The sequence below is a fragment of the Phycodurus eques genome, chromosome 3 (assembly GCF_024500275.1).
Source record: "Phycodurus eques isolate BA_2022a chromosome 3, UOR_Pequ_1.1, whole genome shotgun sequence".
Classification (NCBI taxonomy): Eukaryota; Metazoa; Chordata; class Actinopteri; order Syngnathiformes; family Syngnathidae; genus Phycodurus; species Phycodurus eques.
In genome coordinates this window covers 4,604,941-4,629,483 of record NC_084527.1, presented here as the reverse complement: position 1 = coordinate 4,629,483, position 24,543 = coordinate 4,604,941, and the positions used below count along the sequence as shown (strand labels likewise).

At 42.1% G+C, this 24,543-nt stretch overlaps 1 protein-coding gene across 1 annotated transcript in view; it reads left to right on the top strand.

The window, feature by feature from the left end:
- The first annotated feature begins 215 nt into the window (after window positions 1–215).
- The window catches only part of LOC133399537 (dynein axonemal heavy chain 10-like), a 29,571-nt gene continuing 5,243 nt past the window's right edge, over window positions 216–24,543 (top strand). Inside the window, exons 1-60 of the mRNA XM_061671104.1 lie at window positions 216–516; window positions 1,574–1,962; window positions 2,058–2,248; window positions 3,820–4,018; window positions 4,128–4,322; window positions 4,452–4,622; window positions 4,730–4,906; window positions 5,026–5,178; window positions 5,275–5,444; window positions 5,524–5,675; window positions 5,758–5,922; window positions 5,996–6,203; window positions 6,343–6,499; window positions 6,607–7,083; window positions 7,192–7,350; window positions 7,441–7,557; window positions 7,639–7,741; window positions 7,825–8,003; window positions 8,095–8,306; window positions 9,514–9,670; window positions 9,761–9,994; window positions 10,069–10,191; window positions 11,773–12,006; window positions 12,132–12,355; window positions 12,435–12,704; window positions 12,810–12,993; window positions 13,071–13,205; window positions 13,321–13,473; window positions 13,575–13,763; window positions 14,019–14,165; window positions 14,398–14,589; window positions 14,711–14,829; window positions 14,909–15,067; window positions 15,204–15,339; window positions 15,417–15,539; window positions 15,623–15,754; window positions 15,870–16,086; window positions 16,319–16,438; window positions 16,838–16,983; window positions 17,058–17,210; window positions 17,285–17,545; window positions 17,628–17,800; window positions 17,908–18,001; window positions 18,116–18,283; window positions 18,356–18,544; window positions 19,530–19,701; window positions 19,794–19,997; window positions 20,083–20,163; window positions 21,105–21,302; window positions 21,373–21,534; window positions 21,635–21,809; window positions 21,939–22,120; window positions 22,248–22,384; window positions 22,452–22,669; window positions 22,758–22,979; window positions 23,098–23,245; window positions 23,376–23,655; window positions 23,746–23,975; window positions 24,074–24,347; window positions 24,415–24,519. Coding sequence (XP_061527088.1) covers window positions 216–516; window positions 1,574–1,962; window positions 2,058–2,248; window positions 3,820–4,018; window positions 4,128–4,322; window positions 4,452–4,622; window positions 4,730–4,906; window positions 5,026–5,178; window positions 5,275–5,444; window positions 5,524–5,675; window positions 5,758–5,922; window positions 5,996–6,203; window positions 6,343–6,499; window positions 6,607–7,083; window positions 7,192–7,350; window positions 7,441–7,557; window positions 7,639–7,741; window positions 7,825–8,003; window positions 8,095–8,306; window positions 9,514–9,670; window positions 9,761–9,994; window positions 10,069–10,191; window positions 11,773–12,006; window positions 12,132–12,355; window positions 12,435–12,704; window positions 12,810–12,993; window positions 13,071–13,205; window positions 13,321–13,473; window positions 13,575–13,763; window positions 14,019–14,165; window positions 14,398–14,589; window positions 14,711–14,829; window positions 14,909–15,067; window positions 15,204–15,339; window positions 15,417–15,539; window positions 15,623–15,754; window positions 15,870–16,086; window positions 16,319–16,438; window positions 16,838–16,983; window positions 17,058–17,210; window positions 17,285–17,545; window positions 17,628–17,800; window positions 17,908–18,001; window positions 18,116–18,283; window positions 18,356–18,544; window positions 19,530–19,701; window positions 19,794–19,997; window positions 20,083–20,163; window positions 21,105–21,302; window positions 21,373–21,534; window positions 21,635–21,809; window positions 21,939–22,120; window positions 22,248–22,384; window positions 22,452–22,669; window positions 22,758–22,979; window positions 23,098–23,245; window positions 23,376–23,655; window positions 23,746–23,975; window positions 24,074–24,347; window positions 24,415–24,519 — 11,095 coding nt within the window. The remainder of the gene's footprint in view (window positions 517–1,573; window positions 1,963–2,057; window positions 2,249–3,819; window positions 4,019–4,127; window positions 4,323–4,451; window positions 4,623–4,729; window positions 4,907–5,025; window positions 5,179–5,274; window positions 5,445–5,523; window positions 5,676–5,757; window positions 5,923–5,995; window positions 6,204–6,342; window positions 6,500–6,606; window positions 7,084–7,191; window positions 7,351–7,440; window positions 7,558–7,638; window positions 7,742–7,824; window positions 8,004–8,094; window positions 8,307–9,513; window positions 9,671–9,760; window positions 9,995–10,068; window positions 10,192–11,772; window positions 12,007–12,131; window positions 12,356–12,434; window positions 12,705–12,809; window positions 12,994–13,070; window positions 13,206–13,320; window positions 13,474–13,574; window positions 13,764–14,018; window positions 14,166–14,397; window positions 14,590–14,710; window positions 14,830–14,908; window positions 15,068–15,203; window positions 15,340–15,416; window positions 15,540–15,622; window positions 15,755–15,869; window positions 16,087–16,318; window positions 16,439–16,837; window positions 16,984–17,057; window positions 17,211–17,284; window positions 17,546–17,627; window positions 17,801–17,907; window positions 18,002–18,115; window positions 18,284–18,355; window positions 18,545–19,529; window positions 19,702–19,793; window positions 19,998–20,082; window positions 20,164–21,104; window positions 21,303–21,372; window positions 21,535–21,634; window positions 21,810–21,938; window positions 22,121–22,247; window positions 22,385–22,451; window positions 22,670–22,757; window positions 22,980–23,097; window positions 23,246–23,375; window positions 23,656–23,745; window positions 23,976–24,073; window positions 24,348–24,414; window positions 24,520–24,543) is intronic.

Genomic DNA, 24,543 nt, shown 5'->3' with positions numbered 1-24,543 from the left:
TGCTACAAATAAGCACAAACCATTCCAACCATGGATATTTTGCAGGTGATTATCTAGCCACCCACAAAATGCAATGAGTTCATTATTAGTTATTTAATTTTTGCCAATCTTGCTAACACAACCAACCCCATGAGGTGTTGGTGCATGTATTACCTACTAAGAGAATCCACAACTTGGGTTGCCATTGTATTTCTTTTCAGATCTATATTCCATTAATGACTGCACATCAGATGAAGATAACTAAGGTAGACTGTCAGGCTGAAGAAGCTTCTCCTCAGGCTGAAGAAGCTTCTCCTCCGGCTGAAGAAGCTTCTCCTCCGGCTGAAGAAGCTTCTCCTCCGGCTGAAGAAGCTTCTCCTCCGGCTGAAGAAGCTTCTCCCAATGAAGAGGCCAGTGATGGTAAAGAGACTCCAACCAAGCCAAGTGATCACGCAGCTATTCGGGATGAGTTACTTAACAGCACGCACAAGTTCTTGGAAGTGGTCAACACAACTATTCAACAGCTTAAAGCTCAAGGTTTGTTCATCACATAGAGTGCCTTGAAAAAGTATTATTACCTCTTAAACATTTTCACATTTTGTGACCTGACAATGACAAACTTAAATGTATTTTGCTGAGATTTTATGTGATAAACCAAGACACAGTAGTATATAATTGTGAAGCGCATCGACGGGATCAGGGAGGTTGACTATAGTCCTGTGGATCTTAAATTTCTGAACGATATGCGCATCTGTAGTCACAGGAACATCAAGCTGCTTGGAGATGGTCTTATAGCCTTTACCTTTACCATGCTTGTCTCTTTTTCATTTTTCTTTCAGTTATTTTTACTTTTGTCAGATTAAATGTATTTCTGTGACCACTGTGGGGTTTTCTTTCATTAATAGAGGGGTACAAACAATTTTGTCCACATCTGAAAATACAGGGAAATCCTGGAAGAAAACCTTGTTGGGGGACTGCAAAACACTTGAGACTGGGAAGGAAGTTCATTTACCATGACCATAAACATAAAGCCAGAGCTACAATGGAAAAAGTTTAGATCAACGAATATTCAAGTGTTACGATGGCCCAGTTAAAATCCAGACCTAAATCCCATTGAGCATCTGTTGGGAGACTTAACAATTGCTGTTCACAGACTCTCTCCATCCAATCTGGCTGAGCTATTTTGCAAAGACGAATAGGCAAAAATGTCAAGAATATAGATGTGCAAAGCTAGTAGAAACATATCCCAAAAGACTTGGAGCTGTAATTACTGCAAAAGGTGACTCAACAACATACTGACAAAGCAGGGCTGAAGATTAATTTACACCACATTTTTCAGATTTTTATTTATAAAAGTTTGAAAACTATGTATCATTTCTATATACCATATCCTACCGTCAGTTATATTAAATGGCGGAAAAGGGCATTCCCATGAAAGCTGCCGAGCAAAAATTCATGTCGGTAACTATTTTAGTGGGTATTTATAAATAACTGAAATCCAAAGCAAAGCTTCCATTTCCCTGGCGAGTGTATATAAACCTCTGGCCACAGACTAAATCCTCTTTTGATTAACCAAGTAACCTTTTTATTGCAGATGAGATTGCACTGCACATCCCCGAGCTAGACATGGAGCCAGATGTCAATATACTGATGATCAATTTAGAGCTGGTAGAGGAGCTGCAGCATTGTGTGACGAACTGGCAGACTCAGCTTAACACTCTTATTGAGGAGCAAGAACAGAAGAAGCCACAGACACCAAGTCCGATGGCAGAAATAATTTTTTGGCAGGAGCGTTCCTCGATCCTGAGTGCTCTGACAGCCAAGCTTAATCAACCTGTGGTAAAGAAGATTTTGCTGGTATTGACCAAAGCACAAGCAGTTGTGATTCCCACTATGGAGGCTTCAGTGACTAAACTTGTTAAATACTCTTTGGAGGCAGATGAAAATGTACGCTTCCTCAAAACGCTGGAAAGACATTTCATGGTGAGCAATATATTTGACCCAAATTTGGTAGATGTTAACGTCTTTCATAAAGTGGACAGCTGAACCTTTATTGATAGAAGTGTTTTGTCTTGTAGAATCTGGCTACAGGAGCAAACTTTAGTGTGATTCTGGAGACCATCCCACCTCTGATGAACAGCCTACAAGTTGTGTGGTTAATCTCCTGCCACTATAACAGGAATGATCGCATGGTCCCTTTGATGGAGCGCATTGTTTGGCAACTGTCTGAGCGTGTGGCTCAAGTCATTGATATCCATGTGCTGTTCAAGTAGGTGGATTTTCAATTAAACTTAAACTGCTGGTAAAAAGAACATGAAGAACATTTTTTTCCCATTTTTATTTTTTTGTATTTGATGTGAATTCATTACCCTCAAAATGTACAGGCAGTGCAAGTTTACCTTGAAATGGTACAGACTAAGATAAATGGTGACATTCCAGAGGTTGAAAAAAAATCAGCAAGGTTACCCACAACTGAAAAGTAATGAATCAGAATTATACAATAAGCCTCCAGTCTTTAACTTGAAACTGGAGAAAAGAATGAAAGCAACACAACCTACAAGTGTCACACATTTATGGGAACTTTCCCAACAGAGTTGGGAAGAACCTTCGGAAGAATATTTGATTTCCATTTTAGCAAAAATGCCACAAATGTGTTCAGCTGTCATATTTGCTCAAGGTGGCTACTTTGAATCAAAGGTTTTGAATGCATTTTCGTTTTGTAGAATGATTCCTGATTTCTTCTGCAACTTGAATAGTTATTTGTTCTGTGCTTTCATATTGAAGTCAAATGAGAACTTGAACTGTATAAATTTCATTTAAAAACAAAAGCTGGAAAAATTGGGGTGTTCTGTTTCTTTTGACCGGTAGTGTAAATTTAAGTGTTGCCCCCCTTCTTGAGCCGTCACCTTATTGTGGTGAAGGGGTTTGTGTGTCCCAATGGTCCTAGAAGCTAAGTTGTCTGGGGCTTTTTGTCCCTGGCAGGGTCACCTATTGCAAGCAGATCTTAGGTGAGGGACCAGAAAAAGCACAGCTCAAAGACCCTCTATAATAGTAACATTTTTGGACATTTTCCCTTGCTCGGACGCGAGTCACCCGGGCACCCCTCTGGAGCCAGACCTGGAGGTGGGGCAGGATGGCGAGCGCCTGGTGGCTGGGTCTGCACCCATGGGGGCTGGCCGGGCACAGCCCGAAGAGGCAGCGTGGGTCCCCCTTCCCATGGGCTCACCACCTGTGCGAAGGGCCAACGGGGTCGGGTGCAGTGTGAGCAGGGTGGTGGCCTAAGGCCTTGGTGGCCCGATCCCCAGCTACAGAAGCTAGCTGTAGGCCCTTTCTGGCAGGGAAAAAGCCTGAGCTGGTGTGCAAGGCTTCTCTCAAAACACAGCTTGTGCTTTCGTACCAATCTTCTTGAGAGAGGTTGGACTCTACTTTGGAGTTGCCTACGGTGAGAGACTCCAAGCAGGTGTGGGTTTACTTATTGCCCCACGGCTCAATGCCTGTACGTTGGGGTGCACCCCAGTAGATGACAGGGGACGGTCCTCACCCCACCCCTCCCCCTGGATGCCTCCCTGGTGAGGTGTTCCGGGCACGTCCCACCAGAAGGAGAACCCAGGGACAAACCAAGACACGACGGAGAGACTTTGTCTCCTGGCTGGCCTGGGAATGCCTCGGGATCCCCCTGGAAGAGCTGCACGAAGTGGTTGGGGAGAGGGAAGTCTGGGCTACCCTGCTTCAGCTGCTGCCCACATGACCTGAACCCCGATGAGTTGAAGAAAATGGTTGGATGGATATTAAGTGTCGCCAGTGCTGTGTCATGACACTCTGTTTGTGTGTCTTTGGCAGAGATGAGAGAGAGGTGGCCAAATCCAAGGTGGATGATGCCAGGCAAGTTCTGGAATTGTGGAAGTCCTCTTACTACGAAGTGCGCGCTGAAATTGAACAAGGAGGCACTGGTAAACGCTGGGAGTTTGATAGAAGAAAGCTCTTTGAGAAAACTGATTACATGGCTGCCATCTGCCAGGACTTGTCCAATGTTTTGCATGTCAGTGATCTTGCATATTCACACATTGTCACCTGCTGCATCAGGACTCAGCACATGACAAATCGTAAAGAAGCTCGATATTCAATGTATTGTTTCTTTGTGTGCACAGAATTTGGAAGAGTTTTACAACATCTTCAGCCGGGAAGTAAAAAGTGTAACCTGGGATCCAAAACGTTTTGATGAAATGCAGGTCAAAGTGGACAACCTCATCGTGCCTTTTGAGGAAGCCACTTTTGATCCTTTCAGTAGTTGTAAGATTAGCAGCTGGAAAATCATTATGCAGAACTTCAACAGTACAGTTTATGTAAGTTCAGGATGCCATTTTACTTGATTTCTGGAAATATATAATGAGTCAGATACTTCTACATTGAAATTAAAGAGCATTATCAATTTAATTGTTGATTTTCTTAGCCTTGTATTTGTGTTTGATCAGGCCATTGAGAGGGAGGTCATCGCCTTTATTGACCAGTCCTTTAAGACACTGCGCTCCTCAACTGCTGCCTTTGGAATGCTTGTAAAATTCAAAGACATTCGCTCTCGACCAGCCATCAATAGTCATTTGATGAAAAAGACGAATGACGTTCTGGCTCAGTATTGCAAAGAGGTTTGTCTGAAATCACTGTCAAACCTAAGTTGAAATGTAGTGTTGAGTAACAATGCTGAAGATGTTGCACGTAGGGCAAAGGATTTTGTCACTTGTCTTTGTTATAGGTGGACACTATAAATGAAATATTTGAGGAAAAGAGAGATAAACCACAAATTAATAAGAATGAGCCTCCCCTGGCAGGAGGCGTCAGGTGGACGCATTCCCTTTTTCAGCGCATAAAAGGTGGCATGCTTCCTCTCCTGACCATGCCAGATTTATTGGATAGTGAAATGGGCAAATTAGTAAGTGACTGCACTTTTTCACAATTGTATTGGCGCATGTGTATGCATTTAGGCGCAGAGAACTATCAGATGTTTGACATGGTAAAAATTATTTTTGGACATTTTTGTATTTTGCTCAGGCGAAAAACAAATACTTGGAAATGGCAAAAAAAATAAGTGACTATGGAGTGAAGAAGTATAAGTCATGGATAGCTGATATTGAACACAACTTGCCATTGTTAATGAGAAAAAACATCTTGGTCATAATTTCGAAGGAAAACCAACGAGAGTTGGTATGTATAGACTTGATTGTATATTCTCACAAATACAGGGCAAATAATACAGATTTTTTTTTTTCCTCTACTGTTTTTTTTCCTTCTAATTTTAAGGCCGTCCCAGCCAAACCTGACATCAAGGGACAAAGGGATAGGCGATACCGTTTAAACTTTCCACAAGAGATCATGACAGCAATTGCAGAAACAAAAAACTTGATTTCAATGTCTTTCTCCATGTCCGAGGTGGCTCGAAACGTGACTCTACAGGAGTCCAACTTTATAAGGTAGTCAGACTTACCAAAGACAAGAACACACCACAAAAACGCACATCACTTTAACCTCCGCATTTCACATTTGCTTTAGGTACAGTGAAGAACTACACAAGCTTGTCAGCCGTTACAACTCTACAGTTGATAGTCTGAGTGATGCAAAAATTGCCATGTTGTCTCAAAACATCAAAAGAGTGGAAACGGTGTTATTTCCGGGATGCAAAAGACTGAACTGGAACTCCTTGGGTATGGTGCTAAAATGTTTCGATGATTTCATACATGTACGTTCTAGATGGGATGAGACTTCTGTTTGTATGTTTGAATTTAGCAATTGCAGATTTCATCAACAATGGCAACCCAGAGCTCTCAAAGTTTGAGTCAGTTGTTAATCAAATACAGAACAACGAGCTCGATATTGAAGCCAAGTTGAAATCCATAATGATGGCAGATCTGCTGAAATGCCCAGCTCCATATAAGACAGACCTTTTACCAAGTATGTTTAATTAAAACGTTTTAATCAAATGCCATAAATCATAGTGATTGTCGTCATACACATTTTTTTTCAGGTGTCAGGGAGTTTTATGAATGTATTGATCGAGAACGGATCAAGACAGTAAATTTGTTAAGAAGCAAATACGCTGACATTGGACCAGTCATCTCTAAGGTAGAACACTTGATCTTGGAAACGAACACTGGCAAGTCCAACAGTATGTCAAGTTACTATGCATACTGGGAGCAGAAGGTGCACGATGCTCTCATTAACATGGTGGTGAGGTAATATCCAGTGAGCTGTAACAAGTATTATAACAATTATTGAACATGTAACATTCTCATTTCAATCATTGTATTTGAACGATCGTCCGACAGGTGGCTTGTTCTCTGCAACAAACATTCTGTTAATTTTCACGTTTAGGAACATCAAGGCTTTCAATGTTGTGCTGATGGGGAGCACCCCTCTCTTCCGTGTTGATGCCATCCTTTCTCCCCCCAAAATTTTGTTGCAGCCCAAAACAAATGAGATCTCCCGAATACTTATACAGTGTGTCAGAGAGTGTGTCGAGAGCACCAAAGTAGGACCATTATTTCCTCTTCTGTGAACCATTGGACATTTTACACTTAAGTGTGCTGTTATAATAATAGCTGCGTGGCCTGATCCACACCCATGTTTCTGTTCCAGGAGTTTGTGCGTTGGATGAGTGGAAGCTGCATTGAGTGCCCTCCACAACAAGTCAGCGGTGATGATTTTGTGACTTTTAGCTTCTTCGAGGAAGTTTGTTATCATCCTCAAATCAATGAAAGTGCCCTTGCTGTATCCCAGAATATTCAGCAGTTGATGCTTTCTGTAGACCAGTACCTCAACCACTGGAAACAGTACCGGCCTCTTTGGGAAAAGGACAATGCCACAGTCTGTGAAAAGTTTGCTGAGGCAAACCCATCATGTGTTATGTATGATCAGAGGCTGCAGTTCTATGCTCAAATAAATCAGAGGGTAGTACTGGAGTCTCTTTTTAAAAATGTACACATCATTCAACTAAACCTCGAGCCACTGGGCCGCACTGTGCAGGAGATTGCAGAGTCCTGGATCAGTTCACTGGGGATTTTGCTCAACAAATCAGCTAAAGAAGAACTCTTCAACTTGAAAGATGAACTCATGGTAATGTGCATTTATGCTTCACCAAATATGACTCATTTGACTAACTTTGGTACCTTCTTACTAATGTACAGCAGGTAAAGTTCCTATCTTATGTCGTGTGTTCAACAGCAACTCTCAGAGAAGCTTAAACAGAGTCCTGATACTTTTGATAACTTGAAGAATGTCCTTGGGACTATCTCAGACATTCGAGACATGTCTTTAAATGTGACATTAAGCATCACAGATATTCAAGAAAGATACAGAACACTGGCTATGTACAAAGTGGAGGTACTGTAGTTCAGGGCTTTTTAAATCTTACAATTTCATGATCACTATGTTTCAAATTTTGCACTTCCTGAGTTTGCCCCCTATGTGTAGGTTGTAGAGGAGGAAAAAGAACTAATGGAAAATATTAACCAGATTTGGAGTGAGCTATTTGCAGAATCCAAACGAGTGGATCGGAGTTTAACACATGTCAAGATATCATTTAAAGAGGTTAGAACCTACTGCAATTGCATATTTTCACCTCAGCCACTACCAAAATGTACATTTACGGTTACAATTCCATTATCAAAGACTACCAAGGGGATGACTGAAGAGTTTCAGCAGAGTTTGTCCATCTTTGTTGGAAACTTTAATATGGATGGTCCTGGAGCTGTTGGAGAGGATTTAGATCAAGGTATTTGGAAATGTGTCTGTAACCATCACAATAATATTTTGTATATTCTTCAAGGAAATAGCATTGGTCTCTTTTCCTTCCAGGCCTATCAAAAATGGAGTCATATGAAGCTGAGCTTACCAAGGCGGTGGAGGGACGGCAGGACCTTGCTAATGCTGAGAAACTGTTGGACCTTCCCATCACTGTGTATCCAGAGATTGTCAGCATACAAAAAGACATGAATGGCTTCAGGCTGGTTTATGACATCTATCAGGAGCAAAAGGTCGGATTAAAGGGTTTTCATTTTAAAACCTGTGATAACCCTCAACATTCTGGCACACCTCATGTCTGTGGATCCTTATTTTGCTTCACAGGCTACAAAAAATAAGTGGTCTCAGACCTTGTGGGCAGACTTAAATATCCTCTTGCTCCAGGAGGGTACTGAAGGATTTATCAAAGATTTGAAAAAGTTGCCCAAAGATGTGCGATCACTACGTGTGGCCTGCATCCTAGAGGGCAGAATGAAAGAATTCAGAGATTCACTTCCTCTTTTGTTGGATCTAAAGAATGAAGCCCTCAGAGAAAGGTCAGTGTGCAAGTGTACCCCAAACTTGAAGGGGTTTATTATGACAGCTACACCCCCTTCATTTCAACTCCATTTTAATTTTCATTTATGGTTATTTTAATCCATGAAGGTAAAATTCAATTTACACTGCTGTATATACTTTTTTTTTTTTTTGTTACCACAAATGCAGGCATGGAAAGAGAGATAAGAGTGAAGAGGTGGTCAAATAGGGCTGCACCTCTTGAGCGAGGGTTGAAAGTTAGGATTGTTGCCTTACTCAATGAGGGCATCTTGACAGCAATCAGGAAAAGACTAGTATTTCTCCAGCAACTAGTTGCCATTTTATTCTATTTTTTCATTTTTCTTCTGCTCCACGACTTGAACTGTGACCCCCTGATTCTCATCACACAGGGAAATTTTGGCATTACATACACACTGATTCCTTGATGGGGAAAGGTCATTTGTGTGCAGTTTGGGAGTAACTCAATATTGGGTTGATCACTCATAGTGTTTGTTCCACCACAAGACAACAATTTGAGCCGGCAGGTCTTTCTCTTTGGCCTTTGTACTGGTTGGAACATTATCAGCTCTTTGTTGTAGGGTATGGATAGTGTCCAGTTTGTTTTTCATTGGTTAGTGTGTATGGGTTTTCTGGAAACCCCAACATGGAGGGCCCCGTAGTCTCCAATGTGGACATCACGGTCCAAAAAAGGCAACTTATTGCCTTCGAAATCCTCACGTGTGAACTTGATGTTATTTTTCACTGCCTTTTTGGAGTGTACGCATCATTCAACTAAATCTCAAGCCACCGTGCTGCACTGTATAGGAGATTGTAGGGTCCTGGATCAGTTCCCCAAAACCTCATGGGACAAGTGGGAAAAAAATGGGGAGTATCTAACAGGGAGTGGTACCAAAATTATCACTGGAGTCAAATAGAATACACGACTGCAGTGGGACTCAAATAAGGAAACAAGATGAATGCTGTGGCTTCTTCGTAGTGTGGGGCAGAGCTTAAGACTGGGAGCTGATTAACAATACGTTCCAGGTGCGCGTCCTTGCTCACTCCACCCAGCTCACCGTGCAACTGAAAAGGAACAAAACAAAAAACACAGTTAAGAGCCAATTGACAGAAAAACAAAAAACTGACATGACATATATTACACGTTAAATGCACAGAATCAGATGTAATTAATAACCCACAACCAAACTGAAACATTTCTTCCAACAGACACTGGAAGGAATTGATGGATCGGACTGGTACGAGCTTTGACATGAACCCTAGCACCTTCACTCTTGAGAACATGTTTGCAATGGAGCTTCATAAATATGCCGATGTCATCTGTGAAATTGTTACTTCAGCTTCGAAAGAGCTTGGTATTGAAAAGGTAAGCCTTGTTCTTGCTAAAGGATTAAAATTGGACAAATGATTTTAAAAGATAGATGATGATCTATAAATATTTGTATGTCTCTCTCAGGGTGTGAAAGAGGTGGTAGAAACCTGGGGAAACATGCAATTCATTATACAACCCTATAGTAAAGGTCCCCATCAGCAGTGTGCTGTCTTGGGTGCAGTGGATGAGATCCTGTTGATTGTGGACAACGATGCCATGAATTTGCAGAGCATGGCTGGCAGTCGTTTTGTTGGACCCTTCCTAGGCACCATACAACAATGGGAGAAAGACCTGTCTCTTATCAGTGAAACCATAGAGGTCAGACACTGTGGCTTAATCTCCCATTAACGCTAGATCGATAAATGTTTTAAATAAAAAAATATCTGACACAGGTTTGGTTGCTGGTACAACGGAAATGGATGTACTTGGAGAGCATATTCATTGGTGGTGATATTTCCTCACAGTTACCAGAGGAAGCCAAAAAATTTGACATCATTGACAAAAAGTTTAAAGAAGTGAGTGTTGCGTTTTCCTAACATTAATACAACCCCAATTCCAATGAAGTTGAGACGTTGTGTTAAACTTAATGATTTGAAGATCACGTTCGACCTATATTTAATTGAATACACTACAAAAACAAGATATTTAATGTTCAAAAGCTTTATTGTTTTTATCAAATAATCATTAACTTAGAATTGTATGGCTGCAACACGTTCCAAAAAAACTGGGACAGGGGGCATGTTTACCGCTGTGTTACATCACCTTTTCTTTTTACAACATTCAATAAACGTCTGGAAACTGAGGACACTAATTGTTGAAGCTTTGTAGGTGGAACTCTTTCCCATTCTTGCTTGATGTACAGCTTCAGCTGTTCAACAGTCCGGGGTCTCTGTTGTCGTATTTTACTCCACACATTTTCAATGGGAGACAGGTCTGCAGCCAGGCCAGTCTAGTACTCGCACTCTTTTACTACGAAGCCATGCTATTGTAACACGTGCAGAATGCGGTTTGGCATTGTCTTGCTGTAATAAGCAGGGGCGTCCATGAAAAAGACGTTGCTTGGATGGCAGTATATGTTTCCAAAACCTGTATGTACTTTTCCGCGTTAATGGTGCATTCACAGATGTGTAAGTTACCCATGCCATTGGCACTAACACAGCCCCATACCATCACAGATGCTGGCTTTTGAACTTTGCATCCATAACAGTCCGGCTGGTTCTTTTCCTCTTTGGCACGGAGGACACAATGTCCAAAAACAATTTGAAATGTGGACTTGTCGGACCACATAACACTTTTCCACTTTGCATCAGTCCATCTTAGATGAGCTCGGGCCCAGAGAAGCCGGCGGCGTTTCTGGGTGTTGTTGATAAATGGCTTTTGGTTTGCATAGTAGAGTTTCACTTACGGATGTAGCGCCGAACTGTATTTACTGACATTGGTTCTCCGAAGTGTTCCTGTGCCCATGTGGTGATATCCTTTACACGTTGATGTCGGTTTTTGATGCAGTGCCGCCTGAGGGATCGAAGGTCATGGGCATTTAATGTTGGTTTTCGGCCTTGCCGTTTCCTTGCAGTGATTTCTCCAGATTCTCTGGACCTTTTGATGATATTATGGACCGTAGATGTTCACAAAGAGGTGAACCTTACCCCGTCTTTGCTTGTGAATGACTGAGCAATTCAGGGAAGCTCCTTTTATACCCAATCATGGCACCCACCTGTTCCCAATTAGCCTGTTCACCTGTGGGATGTTCCAACCAGGTGTTTGATGAGCATTCCTCACCTTTCTCAGTCTTTTTTACCACCTGTCCCAGCTTTTTTGGAACGTATTGCAGCCATAAAAGTTTAAGTTAATGATTATTTGTTAAAAAACAATCAAGTTTATCAGATTGAACATTAAATATCTTGTCTTTGTAGTGTATTCAATTAAATATAGGTTGAGCATGATTTGCTAATCATTGTATTCTTTTTTTATGTTTAACACAACGTCCCAACTTTATTGGAATTGGGGTTGTAGAATTAACCACTGAACTGTGAATGGTATACAATTTATTTTTTTATTTATTTTATTTTATTATTTTTTTTTTTGGTTGTGTGTAGATAATGAATGACGCACAGGTCAACCCAAATATTAAGCGTTGTTGCGTGATTCCTAACCGGCTAATGGACCTGCAGACCCTCAGTGAGAACCTAGAGAGGTGCCAGAAGAGTCTCAACGACTACTTAGATTCGAAGCGGGATGCATTCCCACGTTTCTTCTTCATCTCTGATGATGAACTGCTCAGCATTTTGGGGAGTAGTCACCATGATTGTGTGCAGGAACATATGATAAAGGTACGAGTGGAAGAGCATTGTCATTCAAAGTATGACTGAACCTGCCCTGGTATGATTTGTTAAGGTGTGTAATCAAATACGGTATGAGAAACCTGTTCCACCCTGTCACCACCTTATTCCACAAGATGTATGATAATATCGCATCACTGCGGTTTGACTCGGAGAGCAGCGGGGAGACAGCAGCAGGAGCCATGGTGTCTGCTGAGGGGGAAGTGATGGAGTTTCAAAAGCCCGTCCAAATCAAAGGAAGGGTGGAGGAATGGATGACAGGGGTTTTACATGAGATGAGGAGAACTAATCGACTCATCACTAAGGAAGCAATCTTTCGCTATTGTGAGGACAGAGGCAGGTGTGTGTAGATTGTGAGCATTTTATCCCTGTCTATGAGTAGTAAAACCTTTCCCACCATGAGTCTCCTTGTCACTCAGGGTGGACTGGATGTTGCTGTTCCAGGGCATGGTGGTACTGGCTACAAATCAAGTGTGGTGGACATGGGAGGTGGAGGATGTTTTTAGCAACTTGAAAAAAGGAGAAAAATATGCCCTAAAGAACTATGCGACAAAAATGCACCAGCAGATTGATGAGTTGGTAACACGTATAACGCAACCTATGAAGACAAATGACAGACGGAAGATCAACACTGTCCTTATCATAGATGTCCATGCAAGAGATATTGTCGACAGCTTTGTCTTGAACAGGTACAGCTCTCATAATGTATGGTCCTGCTACTGCCACTGTCAACTATTACAACCTTTTTCATGTATGTGTCAAGGTGAACTTGAATCTTGTGATGCTCTCTGCAGTATAACAGATGCTGAGGAGTTCGAGTGGGAAAGCCAATTAAGATTCTACTGGGTCCAGGATGAAGACAATCTTTTTGTGCGCCAGTGTAGTGCATCTTTTAGTTACGGCTACGAATACATGGGGTTGAACGGTCGATTGGTTATAACTCCCCTGACAGACAGGATCTATCTCACGATCACACAGGTTTGTGAACAGTTGCAACACTTCAAGCAAACAAACAGTTCTTAATTTCTTGGTATGGGTGTGTATTTGTGGTGAAGGCTCTCTCCATGTTCCTGGGTGGAGCTCCTGCTGGACCAGCTGGTACTGGAAAGACAGAGTCCACCAAAGATCTGGCCAAAGCTTTGGGCCTGCTCTGTGTGGTTACCAACTGTGGTGAAGGCATGGACTACATGGTGAGAAACTAATCTGGCAATCACTAGAGACGATTGTTTTGCCTTATGTAAATCCAATTGCATCCGCTTACAGATTTTTGATGTGTTTTCCTTAATCATCCTCTTCCTTGTGCAGGCTGTTGGGAAAATCTTGTCTGGCCTGTGTCAATGCGGAGCTTGGGGCTGCTTTGATGAATTCAACCGTATTGATGCCTCAGTCCTTTCAGTGATCTCTTCCCAAATCCAAACCATTCGCAATGCTCTCATGCTGTACCTTAAAATATTTAATGCAAGTCTTTGCTACATAATTACCATACATTATGATTTTTATTTTTAAAAATTGTTGTCATGTACTTTCGCCAACTCCCACCTTGTCGTTTTGGACATCAGTTTGAAGGTCATGAGATTACCCTGGATAGCCGAATTGGGATCTTCATCACCATGAACCCCGGCTATGCAGGGCGCACAGAGCTGCCCGAATCCGTCAAAGCTCTCTTCAGGCCTGTGGTGGTCATTGTGCCTGACTTGCAACAAATTTGTGAGATCATGCTCTTTTCTGAGGGATTCCTAATGGCCAAGGTAACGTAAGGTCACTGTGCAAACATAGTCAAAAGAGATGAAGCAGTACAATAAAAATAACAGAACATAACACATCACTTAAAATGGCAAATGATATGGCAAACCAAGTGAATAGGAAGTGAGTCTTGAGTATGGATGAATTGACTAATTTGATCACATTTCTGTCCCACTATTTGCATGTATATCAAGACAGCAACTTAACACATATGCTCCTCAAGAACTAAAGACCTCTGCCCACTTTTTTTTAAAATTCAGGTCCTTGCAAAGAAGATGACTGTACTCTATAAGTTGGCTCGAGAGCAGCTGTCCAAGCAGTCTCATTACGACTTTGGCCTGCGAGCTTTGAAATCTGTCCTCGTGATGGCAGGAGAACTGAAAAGAGGCTCACCAGACATAACCGAGGTAAAATCATCATTAAGTCTTATCATTTCAAAAAATATTCACAGAATGTGTCCTTGAACAAGCTTTAATTATTTCTTAAGAATTTCAACTTCCTCCAGAGGATTGTATGAATATGTTGTTTTCCTTGATTACATTATTTGCAGTTTTATGCAGTGGTTACTGTTATTTCAAACAAAAGATGAGCATTCTATGCAACAATAGCTTTTTAAGAGGTTCCCTCCTTTCTCTGTAGGATGTGGTCTTGATGCGAGCTTTGAGGGATATGAATCTGCCAAAATTTATATTTGAGGATGTACCGCTGTTCCTTGGACTGATCTCAGACCTGTTCCCAGGGCTGGAATGCCCTCGCGTTCGCTATCCAAACTTTAATGATGCTGTAGAAGACAACCTAAAAGACAACAAATACATCTTGCTGCCTGTCCAGGTTTGTGTAATTCACAGTTATAGTGATTAGTTTCTGGGGTTCCACTGCATGCAGCTGAAACAGTAACAAAATAATAATGAACTTCAGTTTGAGTCTTGTGAAACCCTTTCCACACTTTTAGGTGGATAAAGTGGTGCAAATGTATGAAACTATGATGACACGACACACAACTATGATAGTGGGCCCAACAGGTGGAGGGAAATCGGTTGTAATCAGCACATTGTGTCAAGCTCAAACCAGGTCAGTTTTAAAACTTCAAACTTCTGTCAGGTTTCTTTGTTGCATTTATGTGTTCATTCTAGCAATATCTTGCCACCAGATTGGGATTTTACACTAAATTATATCCCCTGAACCCCAAAGCTGTGAGTGTCATTGAACTGTATGGTATTCTGGATCCTGACACTCGAGACTGGACTGATGGAGTCTTATCCAACATTTTCCGTGATATCAACAAGCCTACTGACAAACAAGAGAGGAGGTGAGACTAAAACATTTGATGGCGATAAGGTCATACAGTACATCACATTACAACATGTCTCGTCTACTACGATAAGTATTGATATAAATTATATTGTAATTTAGCCTACAATGAACATATGAACTTGAACTCGCAGATATATCCTGTTTGATGGGGATGTGGATGCTCTGTGGGTTGAGAACATGAATTCAGTAATGGATGATAACAAGCTTCTTACGCTGGCTAATGGCGAACGAATCCGTTTACAAGGTCACTGTGCCATGCTGTTTGAGGTCTGTATGAATTACGGATGCCATACATACATGCTCTATTTGTTAATAACTTGCAATGTTTGTTTCATTGATCGCAGGTTGGAGATCTGCAGTATGCTTCCCCTGCTACTGTCTCCCGCTGTGGAATGGTTTTTGTGGACCCCAAAAACCTGCGATACACCCCATACTGGCAGAAATGGTTGACAAACAGACCTGTCAAAGTGACTATCCTCATTGTATTGGAACTGTATTCACACTTTCTGTCATCCTTGAACTTTTCTTTTTTTGTTTTATATATATTTAGGAACAAGAAGAACTTAATAACCTTTTTGAAAAGTATGTGCATAGCTTGATTGACATGATTGTGGAAGGTATTGTTGATGGTAAACAAGGGCAGAAACTGAAGACTGTTGTCCCTCAGACTGATCTAAATATGGTAGGATGATCACGTTCTCCTGAAACCTATTTTGCTTCATTTGTGCAGGAAGGTTAGTATCATCCATGATCCAGACAACTGACGGTGGTTCTTATTGTGTTGGACCTATGTTCAGGTGTCTCAGCTCTGCATGACCCTTGATGCCCTACTTGAAACTGAGAACTTAAGTGCTTCAGTCTTGGAGTGTTACTTCTTGGAAGCTCTGTACTGCTCTCTTGGGGCAACATTGGTGGATGATGGAAGAGAAAAATTTGATGATTTAATCAAAAGACTTTGTGGCTTAACCACTGTGTGTGATGAAAAAAAACTGGCTGGACCTGGTGAGATCCCAGGTAAAAGATGAATTTTGACTGGATGATGCCGCTTTCATGTTTTTTTATTTACTGTATATAAAGTTTCACTAAGTGTAAGGTCTTCTGATGGTGTTTTCCTTCAAGAAGATCACGGTTTTAGTTTAAGCATTTGTTATCAAATATAATGAAAACGTTGTTGTGCATGAAATGTGGTGTTATTCACAGTATATGAGTTGGTTCCAGTGCGTTTTAATAGATATCATTCATACAGGACACCTGCCAACACTATATGATTTCCATTTTAATGACACGAAGCAGAAGTGGGTTCCCTGGACTTCTTTGGTCACCAAATACGTCCACAACCCTGAAATGAAGTTTGCTGATATTCTGGGTAAGTGTTCATTGTGAGCTAATTGTTGAGGATATGCAAATATAGCAATTCCAAATGTGTAGAGATTTTGACTCACATGTCCACCAAGCATGACATTTACCTCAGTTCTGTTCCTTCTCAGTCGGCCCATTCCATTCTTTCCCATTTTTCGAAATCAAAATTCTCTGTCAATCAATGGTCTGCTGTTTGTTTAACTAGGTTTTTAGAACTAGTGTATTGCAATGTACGTCTGGAACCGGTACTCCAAAGACAAGGTCTGGAAAAATGGGATGGTATGGGTTAGATATTCTAGAAACCTTTACAATGGAAGCAAAACCCAAACATACTGCCGGACGGAAATGTAGCTTTTTGACCGAGCTTGTTTTTCTTTGACTCGCTAATATTCCGTCTTTGCCTCAGTCCCAACTGTGGACACCACCAGAACCAGCTGGATATTGGAACAGATGGTGAAGATAAAGAGGTCTGTGCTTTTGGTTGGAGACTCGGGAACCTCCAAAACAGCGACCATTAGTAACTTTCTGAAAAACCTAAGTGGAGATTCAAGTGTGAGTTAAATATCCAGCCAGGTTTGACTACATTGCTGACTGTAGCTGTTACTGATGATGTTGTTTTCCACCAGATTACTTTGACCATCAACCTTTCATCCAGGACAACATCAATGGACCTCCAGAGGAACCTGGAGGCCAATGTAGAGAAAAGGACCAAAGAGATATACGGTCCTCCAATGGGCAAGAGACTGTTGGTCTATATAGATGACATGAATATGCCAAAGGTATCTCCAATCTACTTCGACCACAGGGTTTGAAGTGAATGTATGCTATTTAACTATTCTTTCTTCCTGACCAGGTGGATAGCTATGGCACACAGCAGCCAATTGCGCTGCTGAAGCTTTTATTGGACCGAGGAGGCATCTATGATCGAGGGAAAGAGCTCACCTACAAAACTCTCAAGGATCTTGGCTTCATTGCTGCCATGGGGAAGGCAGGAGGTGGGAGGAACGAGGTGGATACCCGCTTCGTTTCACTCTTCAGTGTCTTCAGCATCCCTTTCCCAGCAGTAGAGTCTCTCCACCTGATCTATTCCTCCATTATCAAAGGCCACACCAAAGTGAGTAGCATCTTTACATAAAGGTTATGCTGATCTCAGTGCACCTCATGGCATGTATAATACATTTAATTGAATATTTTAGCTCTTTGAGGATGTGGTACAGAAGGTTTGTGATAAAGTCACCTTCTGCACACTGGAACTGTACAACAGCCTTGTCAAAGACCTGCCACCTACTCCAGCAAAGTTTCACTACATCTTTAACCTGCGAGACCTATCAAGGGTGTACAATGGACTGACACTCACCGAGACTACAAGGTCTGCGAAAGGCAACAAATTCTCTTGACAGATATTTTGTTGTGTTGTGTTGTGTTGTGTTGTACATTGTGTCGTTATCTGTGGACTTAATTTTTGCTTTATAACAGATTTTCAACAGTGACTATATTTGTACGGGTTTGGAGAAATGAGTGTCTGAGGATTTTCCACGATCGACTCATTGATGAAAAAGACAAAAACCTGGTAAATTTGAACAATGATCATCCATTTTATTCACCACAACAATATAAATGATGACCGAATTAATCTACAATTTATCAAATAACATCATAATCATTTTATTTTTTTCTCCAACAGGTTCAGGGCCTTATAAAGAACTTAGTTGAGGAACATTTCAAGGCAAACATGGAGGATGTTATGAGAGACCCAGTTCTTTTTGGAGACTACAGGACAGCCCTGAGTGAGACAGAACCAAGAGTTTATGAGGACTTACAGGACTTTGAAACTTCTAAAGCTCTATTTCAGGTATGATGATGGCATCACTTTAAATTTAATGGAGTTTAAAAGATTTTGAGAGACCATTTTTGCATTCTACAGGAAATTCTAGAGGAATACAATGATAGAATGTCGAGGATGAATCTGGTACTGTTTGATGATGCCCTGGAACATCTGACTCGCGTGCACCGCATCGTTCGCATTGATCGTGGTCATGCTCTGCTTGTGGGTGTGGGAGGCTCCGGCAAGCAATCTATCACCAGGCTTGCGGCCTTCACTGCTGACTGTGAGGTAGTGAAACTATTTGTTTTAAATTCAAATCGGTTGACATCTAGCTTTTGAAAGCTTTGAAATGACATCTTTTAAGCTTGTTTTGGGCTCACCACCCGTGGGAGGGGATAAGGGGGCTGGGTGATCTTGGTCATAGTTGAAAGCAGGGACAGTGGCTGTCTGGTGTTTGGTTGCAGACGCTGACTCCGGGAATGTGGAACATCACCTCTCTGGCAGGCAAGCAGCGTCAGCCGGTGTGCAAGGTCAAGAGGTTCTGACTAGATATTGTCAGCTGGCGTTCACACACTTCTTGCCCTCCCACCCCGGCTCGGTGACCTTACATTAGGGTTCACCCCAGTGGACGAAGGTCTAGCTTCCCGCCTCCCCCTGGTGTGTGTGGGGCGAGTGGGGGAGGGTTGGGCTTCAATGCTCACACGGGCAATGACAGTGAGACCTGGAAGGGCTTGATTGGAAGGACCTTCCTACACAATCTGAACACAACCTGTGCTTTATTATTGGGCTTCTCTGCCTGTCGTGAATTGTCCATAACAGACATGTCAGGCAAAAATGGTGTCCATATGTGCACTTGACACCAGGACACCGTAGGCTGCAGTTCGATAACTTTTTTGGGTATGCCATTGGACTTGCGAGCGCATGTCTTGGACATTTGGGTGATGCGAGAGGTCCAACTGTTAACTGATCACCACCAGAGATATTTGCGAACCGGCAGTCATACCTAGCACACCCAAATGTCTCGTGAGAGTCTGCTGGGAACGTCTAACTGCTTCCCCTATCAGGAGTTTAAACTCTCATGTCTGGCAAAACTTTGACCACGTCCCATGAGAGGTGGGGGACATTGATTCTGAGTGTGCAATTGTTCCGTGCCTGTTGAGGTGTCCAACCGTAGGTGTTACCTACTGTGGCGGTAATCTTCGGACCAAAAGTGGAAGGTGGATGGGTAGGCCTTTCAAGTTCTAATAGATGATTTTTTTCATTGAATCCTCAGGTCTTTGAAATAACCCTCAGCAGAGGTTATTGTGAGTCAAGCTTTCGTGACGACTTGAAAGTACTGTATTTAAAGCTTGGCATTGAAAATAAGAAGACAGTGTTTCTCTTCACTGATGCTCATGTTGCGGAGGAAGGTTTTTTGGAACTCATCAACAACATGCTTACGTCAGGTTGGACATCTTAATGTTGCAGTTCATACTATATTTAGTTCCCTTAAGAAAGAAGAGACCTGTTGCCCTGTGATCATGCTGTCTTCTGATAGGCATTGTTCCTGCATTGTTTCCTGACGATGAGAAAGAAGCGGTTCTCAACCAACTTCGTGAAGAAGCCCTCACAATGGGATCAGGTCCTTCTAAAGACAGTGTGTGGCAATATTTTGTCAATAAAAGTGCCAGCAATCTGCACATTGTTTTAGGCATGTCTCCTGTCGGAGATACCTTGAGAACACGCTGCAGAAACTTTCCAGGTAAAATTAGAAAATTATTTATCTTTTTTCAATATACTGTAATATTGTTTATAATAATTTGTCACCTATTGTGATTCCTTTACAGGACTAATGAACAACACTGTGATAGATTGGTTCTTGCCATGGCCACCGCAGGCGCTACTTGCTGTAGCTGAGTCTTTCCTCGGTTGGTGTTGCCTTAGTTTAGTACTCTCATGCCAATCAGTTTCATAGATCCATACATTTTGGTTTGTTTCTATCGAGACACTGAATCAAATAACCACAGGTTACAGCCAGAAAAACGTTACAGCCAGAAAAACTTATTCAATATCATAAGGGACATAATAGTGCTCAAAGTAAATGAGCACACAACAACAGATTTGTTATAAAACCTTGAGTTTCCTTTCAGATTCAATATTTCTATGGCATTCTTTTAACAACTTATTCACTGCCATTGACAGCTATATAGTGGCCCCCATGCTATTCGCGGGGGATAGAGACCAGCCCCGTGAATAGCGCAGATTCGCGAATAATTGTTCATTATAATTGCTGCGGGAATTTAGTTTTGCATTGTTTTTCAAAAAAAAAAGCATGAATAAGAGGGAGAATAGCATAATTAAGCTGCAAAATACACCGCCAATAAACAGTTTATTTTTTCATATATTGATACTATTGGTCATTCCCCTGTTGACCACACGAAAGTGTAGTGTAAATGACTTTCTCTCTTTGATGATGCAATGTTAACGGCTCAATGGTTTGGACACATCCAGAGGAGAGAGATTGAGTATATTGGTAGAAGGATGATGAGGATGGAGCTGCCGAGCAAGAGAGCGAGAGGAAGACGAAAGGGAAGTTTGATGGATGTAGTGAGGGAAGACATGAGGGCAGTTGATGTTAGAGAGGAGGAGGCGTTTAGGAGATAGGTTTACATGGAAAAGGATGACGTGCTGACGGGACTAGCCCAAAGGAAAAGAAGAAAAAGATGATGGTATACTTTGTTTAATCAACTGTGAGAGTCTTTGATAGTAGCTGGCATATGGTGGCTGGTTGACTACTTGCTCCACTGCTTGTTTTGTTGTTGGTTCTACATGATCTTTATAGCGTGCTTTGCTTTTGTCAATTGCACAGGTGAAAGTGAAATGATTCCGAAGGAACACGCACCTGCTGTTATCGAACATGTCTGCATGGTCCATAAATCTGTCGGAGACTACAGCATCCTGTTCCTGCAAAAACTTAGACGTGCTAACTTTGTAACCCCAAAGAATTACTTGGACTTCATCAGCACATATTCTGGCCTCCTGCAGGAAAAGGACCAGTATATTCTGGGTAAGAGGATGATAAATAAAAGTATCATTTAAGTTTGCAGTTGGAAACTGACAGTAAGTTTGTCTTCCAGCGCAGTGCAAACATCTTGAGGGGGGGTTGGATAAGCTGAAGGAAGCCAGTGTTCAACTGGATGAGCTGAACATTAAACTGGCAGAACAGAAGGTGGTCCTCGCTGAAAAGTCTGCAGCCTGTGAGATCATGCTGGTTGAGATTGCCTCAAATACCACTGTGGGTCAGTGAAGACCTCCAGCACTAACAACGTCATGGCTGAAAAACAGGATGCTGTTTGTTTCTTTCACACATGTAATTAAAAAAAAACCTCTTCCTTCTAGCTGAGGAGAAAAAGACACTGGCAGAAGAAAAAGCCAAAGAGATTGAAGAGCAAAACAAAGTGATTGCTGTTGAAAAGGCAGAAGCAGAAACTTCCCTGGCTGAAGCTTTACCAGCATTAGAAGCAGCTCGCATTGCCTTACAAGACCTCGATAAATCTGATGTCACTGAGATCCGGTAAACCCTCTCGTGTTCACTCACAGGATGACTTGTCCAAATCAACTGGTCAACACTCATTTTAAAGCATGAAGTTGAATCGTGCTCTGATCCTGCCATCTCCTTATTTTCTGCTGCTCGTTCATTCAGATCGTTTGCAAAGCCCCCTAAGCAGGTGCAGGTGGTGTGTGAGTGTATTCTGGTGCTGTGTAAAAAAAAGGAAATTAGCTGGCAAGCCGCTAAGGCGATGATGTCAGATCCTGGGTTTCTGCGTTCACTGATGGAGATGGACTGTGATGCTATCAGTGGCAATCAGGTTAAGACTGTCAGAGGTAGGTCCACTTCCTGATCAGTTCAATTGCATTAATAAATTAAAATAACCTTGTATGTGATGGTCAAATTTGCATTGCTAAATATGCTGTCTGCTGCTGTGATTTCCTTGAGCATTCTGCTTCATAGGCTTCCTGAAAGCCCTCGGGACCAGCCTTGAGGAAATGCAAGCCATCAGCAAAGCGGGCTCAGGAATGTTTAAATTTGTGGAGGCTGTCGTGGGTTACTGTGAAGTTGCCAGGGAGATCAAGCCTAAAAGGGACAAAGTAATGTCAAACCAGAAAAGAGAATTATGTTTCTAGAATAAACAGTAACATGACTCGCACTTCGCAGGTGGCACGCCTCGAAAGAAATTTCTTTCAGAGTAAGAAAGAGCTGGAGCTCATTCAAAGTGAGCTTAGTAATATCCAGAGAGAACTTAAGACTCTCGGGGACAAATATCAAACTGCTATTGCGGAAAAACAAAAACTACAAGAGGAGGCTGAGCTCATGGAGAGAAGATTAATAGCTGCTGACAAACTTATCTCAGGCTTAAGCTCTGAAAATGTGAGGTGAGATGGCAACGAAAACTCGAAGCAGCACTCCATAAGAGATGCATATTTGTGTTCTAAAATTCATTTTTGTGATTTCTGTCTTCAGGTGGACACACGATTTAGAGGGGTTGAAGCAGCGGCGTGTGCGTCTCCTCGGAGACTGTCTACTCTCTGCTGCCTTCCTGAGCTACGAGGGAGCCTTCAGCTGGGACTTCAGGAATGAGATGGTGTACCAAACATGGGTTGAAGACGTACAGGAGAGAAGCATTCCCTTAAGTCAACCTTTTAAAGTGGACAACTTACTAACCGATGAGGTGGAAATCAGCAGGTGAGAAGGCACAAAGATGCTTGGAAAGAACTACCTGTTCTTGTCTTCATTTTGGCTGGACATCCCACTGACCACATGGAAATGTATCATTCATTTACTATATTACCTTGGCTTACAGATGGGGGTCAGAGGGCTTGCCCCCAGATGAACTGTCAGTGCAGAATGGAATCCTCACAACCAGAGGCAGCCGTTTCCCCATGTGTATCGACCCTCAACAGCAAGCTCTCAACTGGATTAAGAAGAAGGAGGCAAGCAATAACCTCAAGGTGCAAAAAGAAGCCCTATACTCTTCCGTGAATTTCAGTGTTGCTCTTCACGATTTTCAAAATAGCTATTTTGCACACAATCAGAGACAGCCCCCAAAATTGTGACAGTGAAACCTTATGTTGTCCGCAGATCTCATCTTTCAATGATCCAGACTTCTTGAAACAGCTGGAGATGGCCATTAAATACGGGTTCCCGTTCCTTTTCCAAGATGTAGATGAGTACATTGACCCTGTGATTGACAATGTCCTGGAGAAGAATTTGCAAGGAGCTGAGGGCAGGCAGGTTGTCATGCTAGGTGACAAAGTGGTGGACTATGATCCCAACTTCAGACTTTACCTCAACACTAAACTGGGAAACCCCAAATTTTCTCCATCTGTGTTTGGAAAAGCCATGGTTATAAATTATACCGGTAAGACCATTTGTTTCGACAACAACCATTTTCGTGTGCGTTATGTCCCCGGCTAATACGTTGATTTTTTTCCCATCACGTTACATGTAGTGACCCTTAAGGGACTGGAGGACCAGTTGCTCAGTGTTATAATGGGCTTTGAGAAGAAGGAGCTGGAAGAGCAGCGTGAGTTTTTGATTCAAGAGACGAGCGACAATAAGAAGCTGCTGAAGAACCTCGGTGACACCCTGCTCAGGGAGCTGGCCACGTCCACGGGCAACATGTTGGATAACACAGAGCTGGTCTATACACTGGAGGAAACTAAGTCCAAATCCAGCGAGGTCAGTTTGCCAAACACCAAGTCTCAGCGGGGAAGAATACTTTGAATGTCATCATCAAGCTGGTCGTCATGTTTGACTGTCTGATATGTGATCATCAGGTATTTGAGAAACTTAAGTTGGCTGTGACAACATCAGTGGACATTGATGTGCTCCGAAACGGCTACCGACCAGCCGCCAAGCGCGGCGCTATTTTATTCTTTGCGCTGACAGAAATGGCTCTGGTAAACAGCATGTACCAGTATTCTCTCGCCTCTTATCTGGAAGTCTTTGACTTTTCCCTGCGCAAGTCTCCACCAAATGCAGCTCTGCCCAAAAGACTGAATAACATCATGAACGGCCTGACATACAATGTTTATAATTATGGTTGCACAGGTAATGCACGTTTAACGTTAGCGATTTGTTTTATTTCGCAGTATAACCAGGGATACTTTATTCACAGGTCTGTTTGAGAAACATAAGCTTCTCTTCTCATTCAACATGACCGTCAAGATTGAGCAGGCAGAAGATCGAGTGCCTCAGGAGGAACTAGAGTTTTTCATCAAAGGTGATATACTACATCCTAAAACCT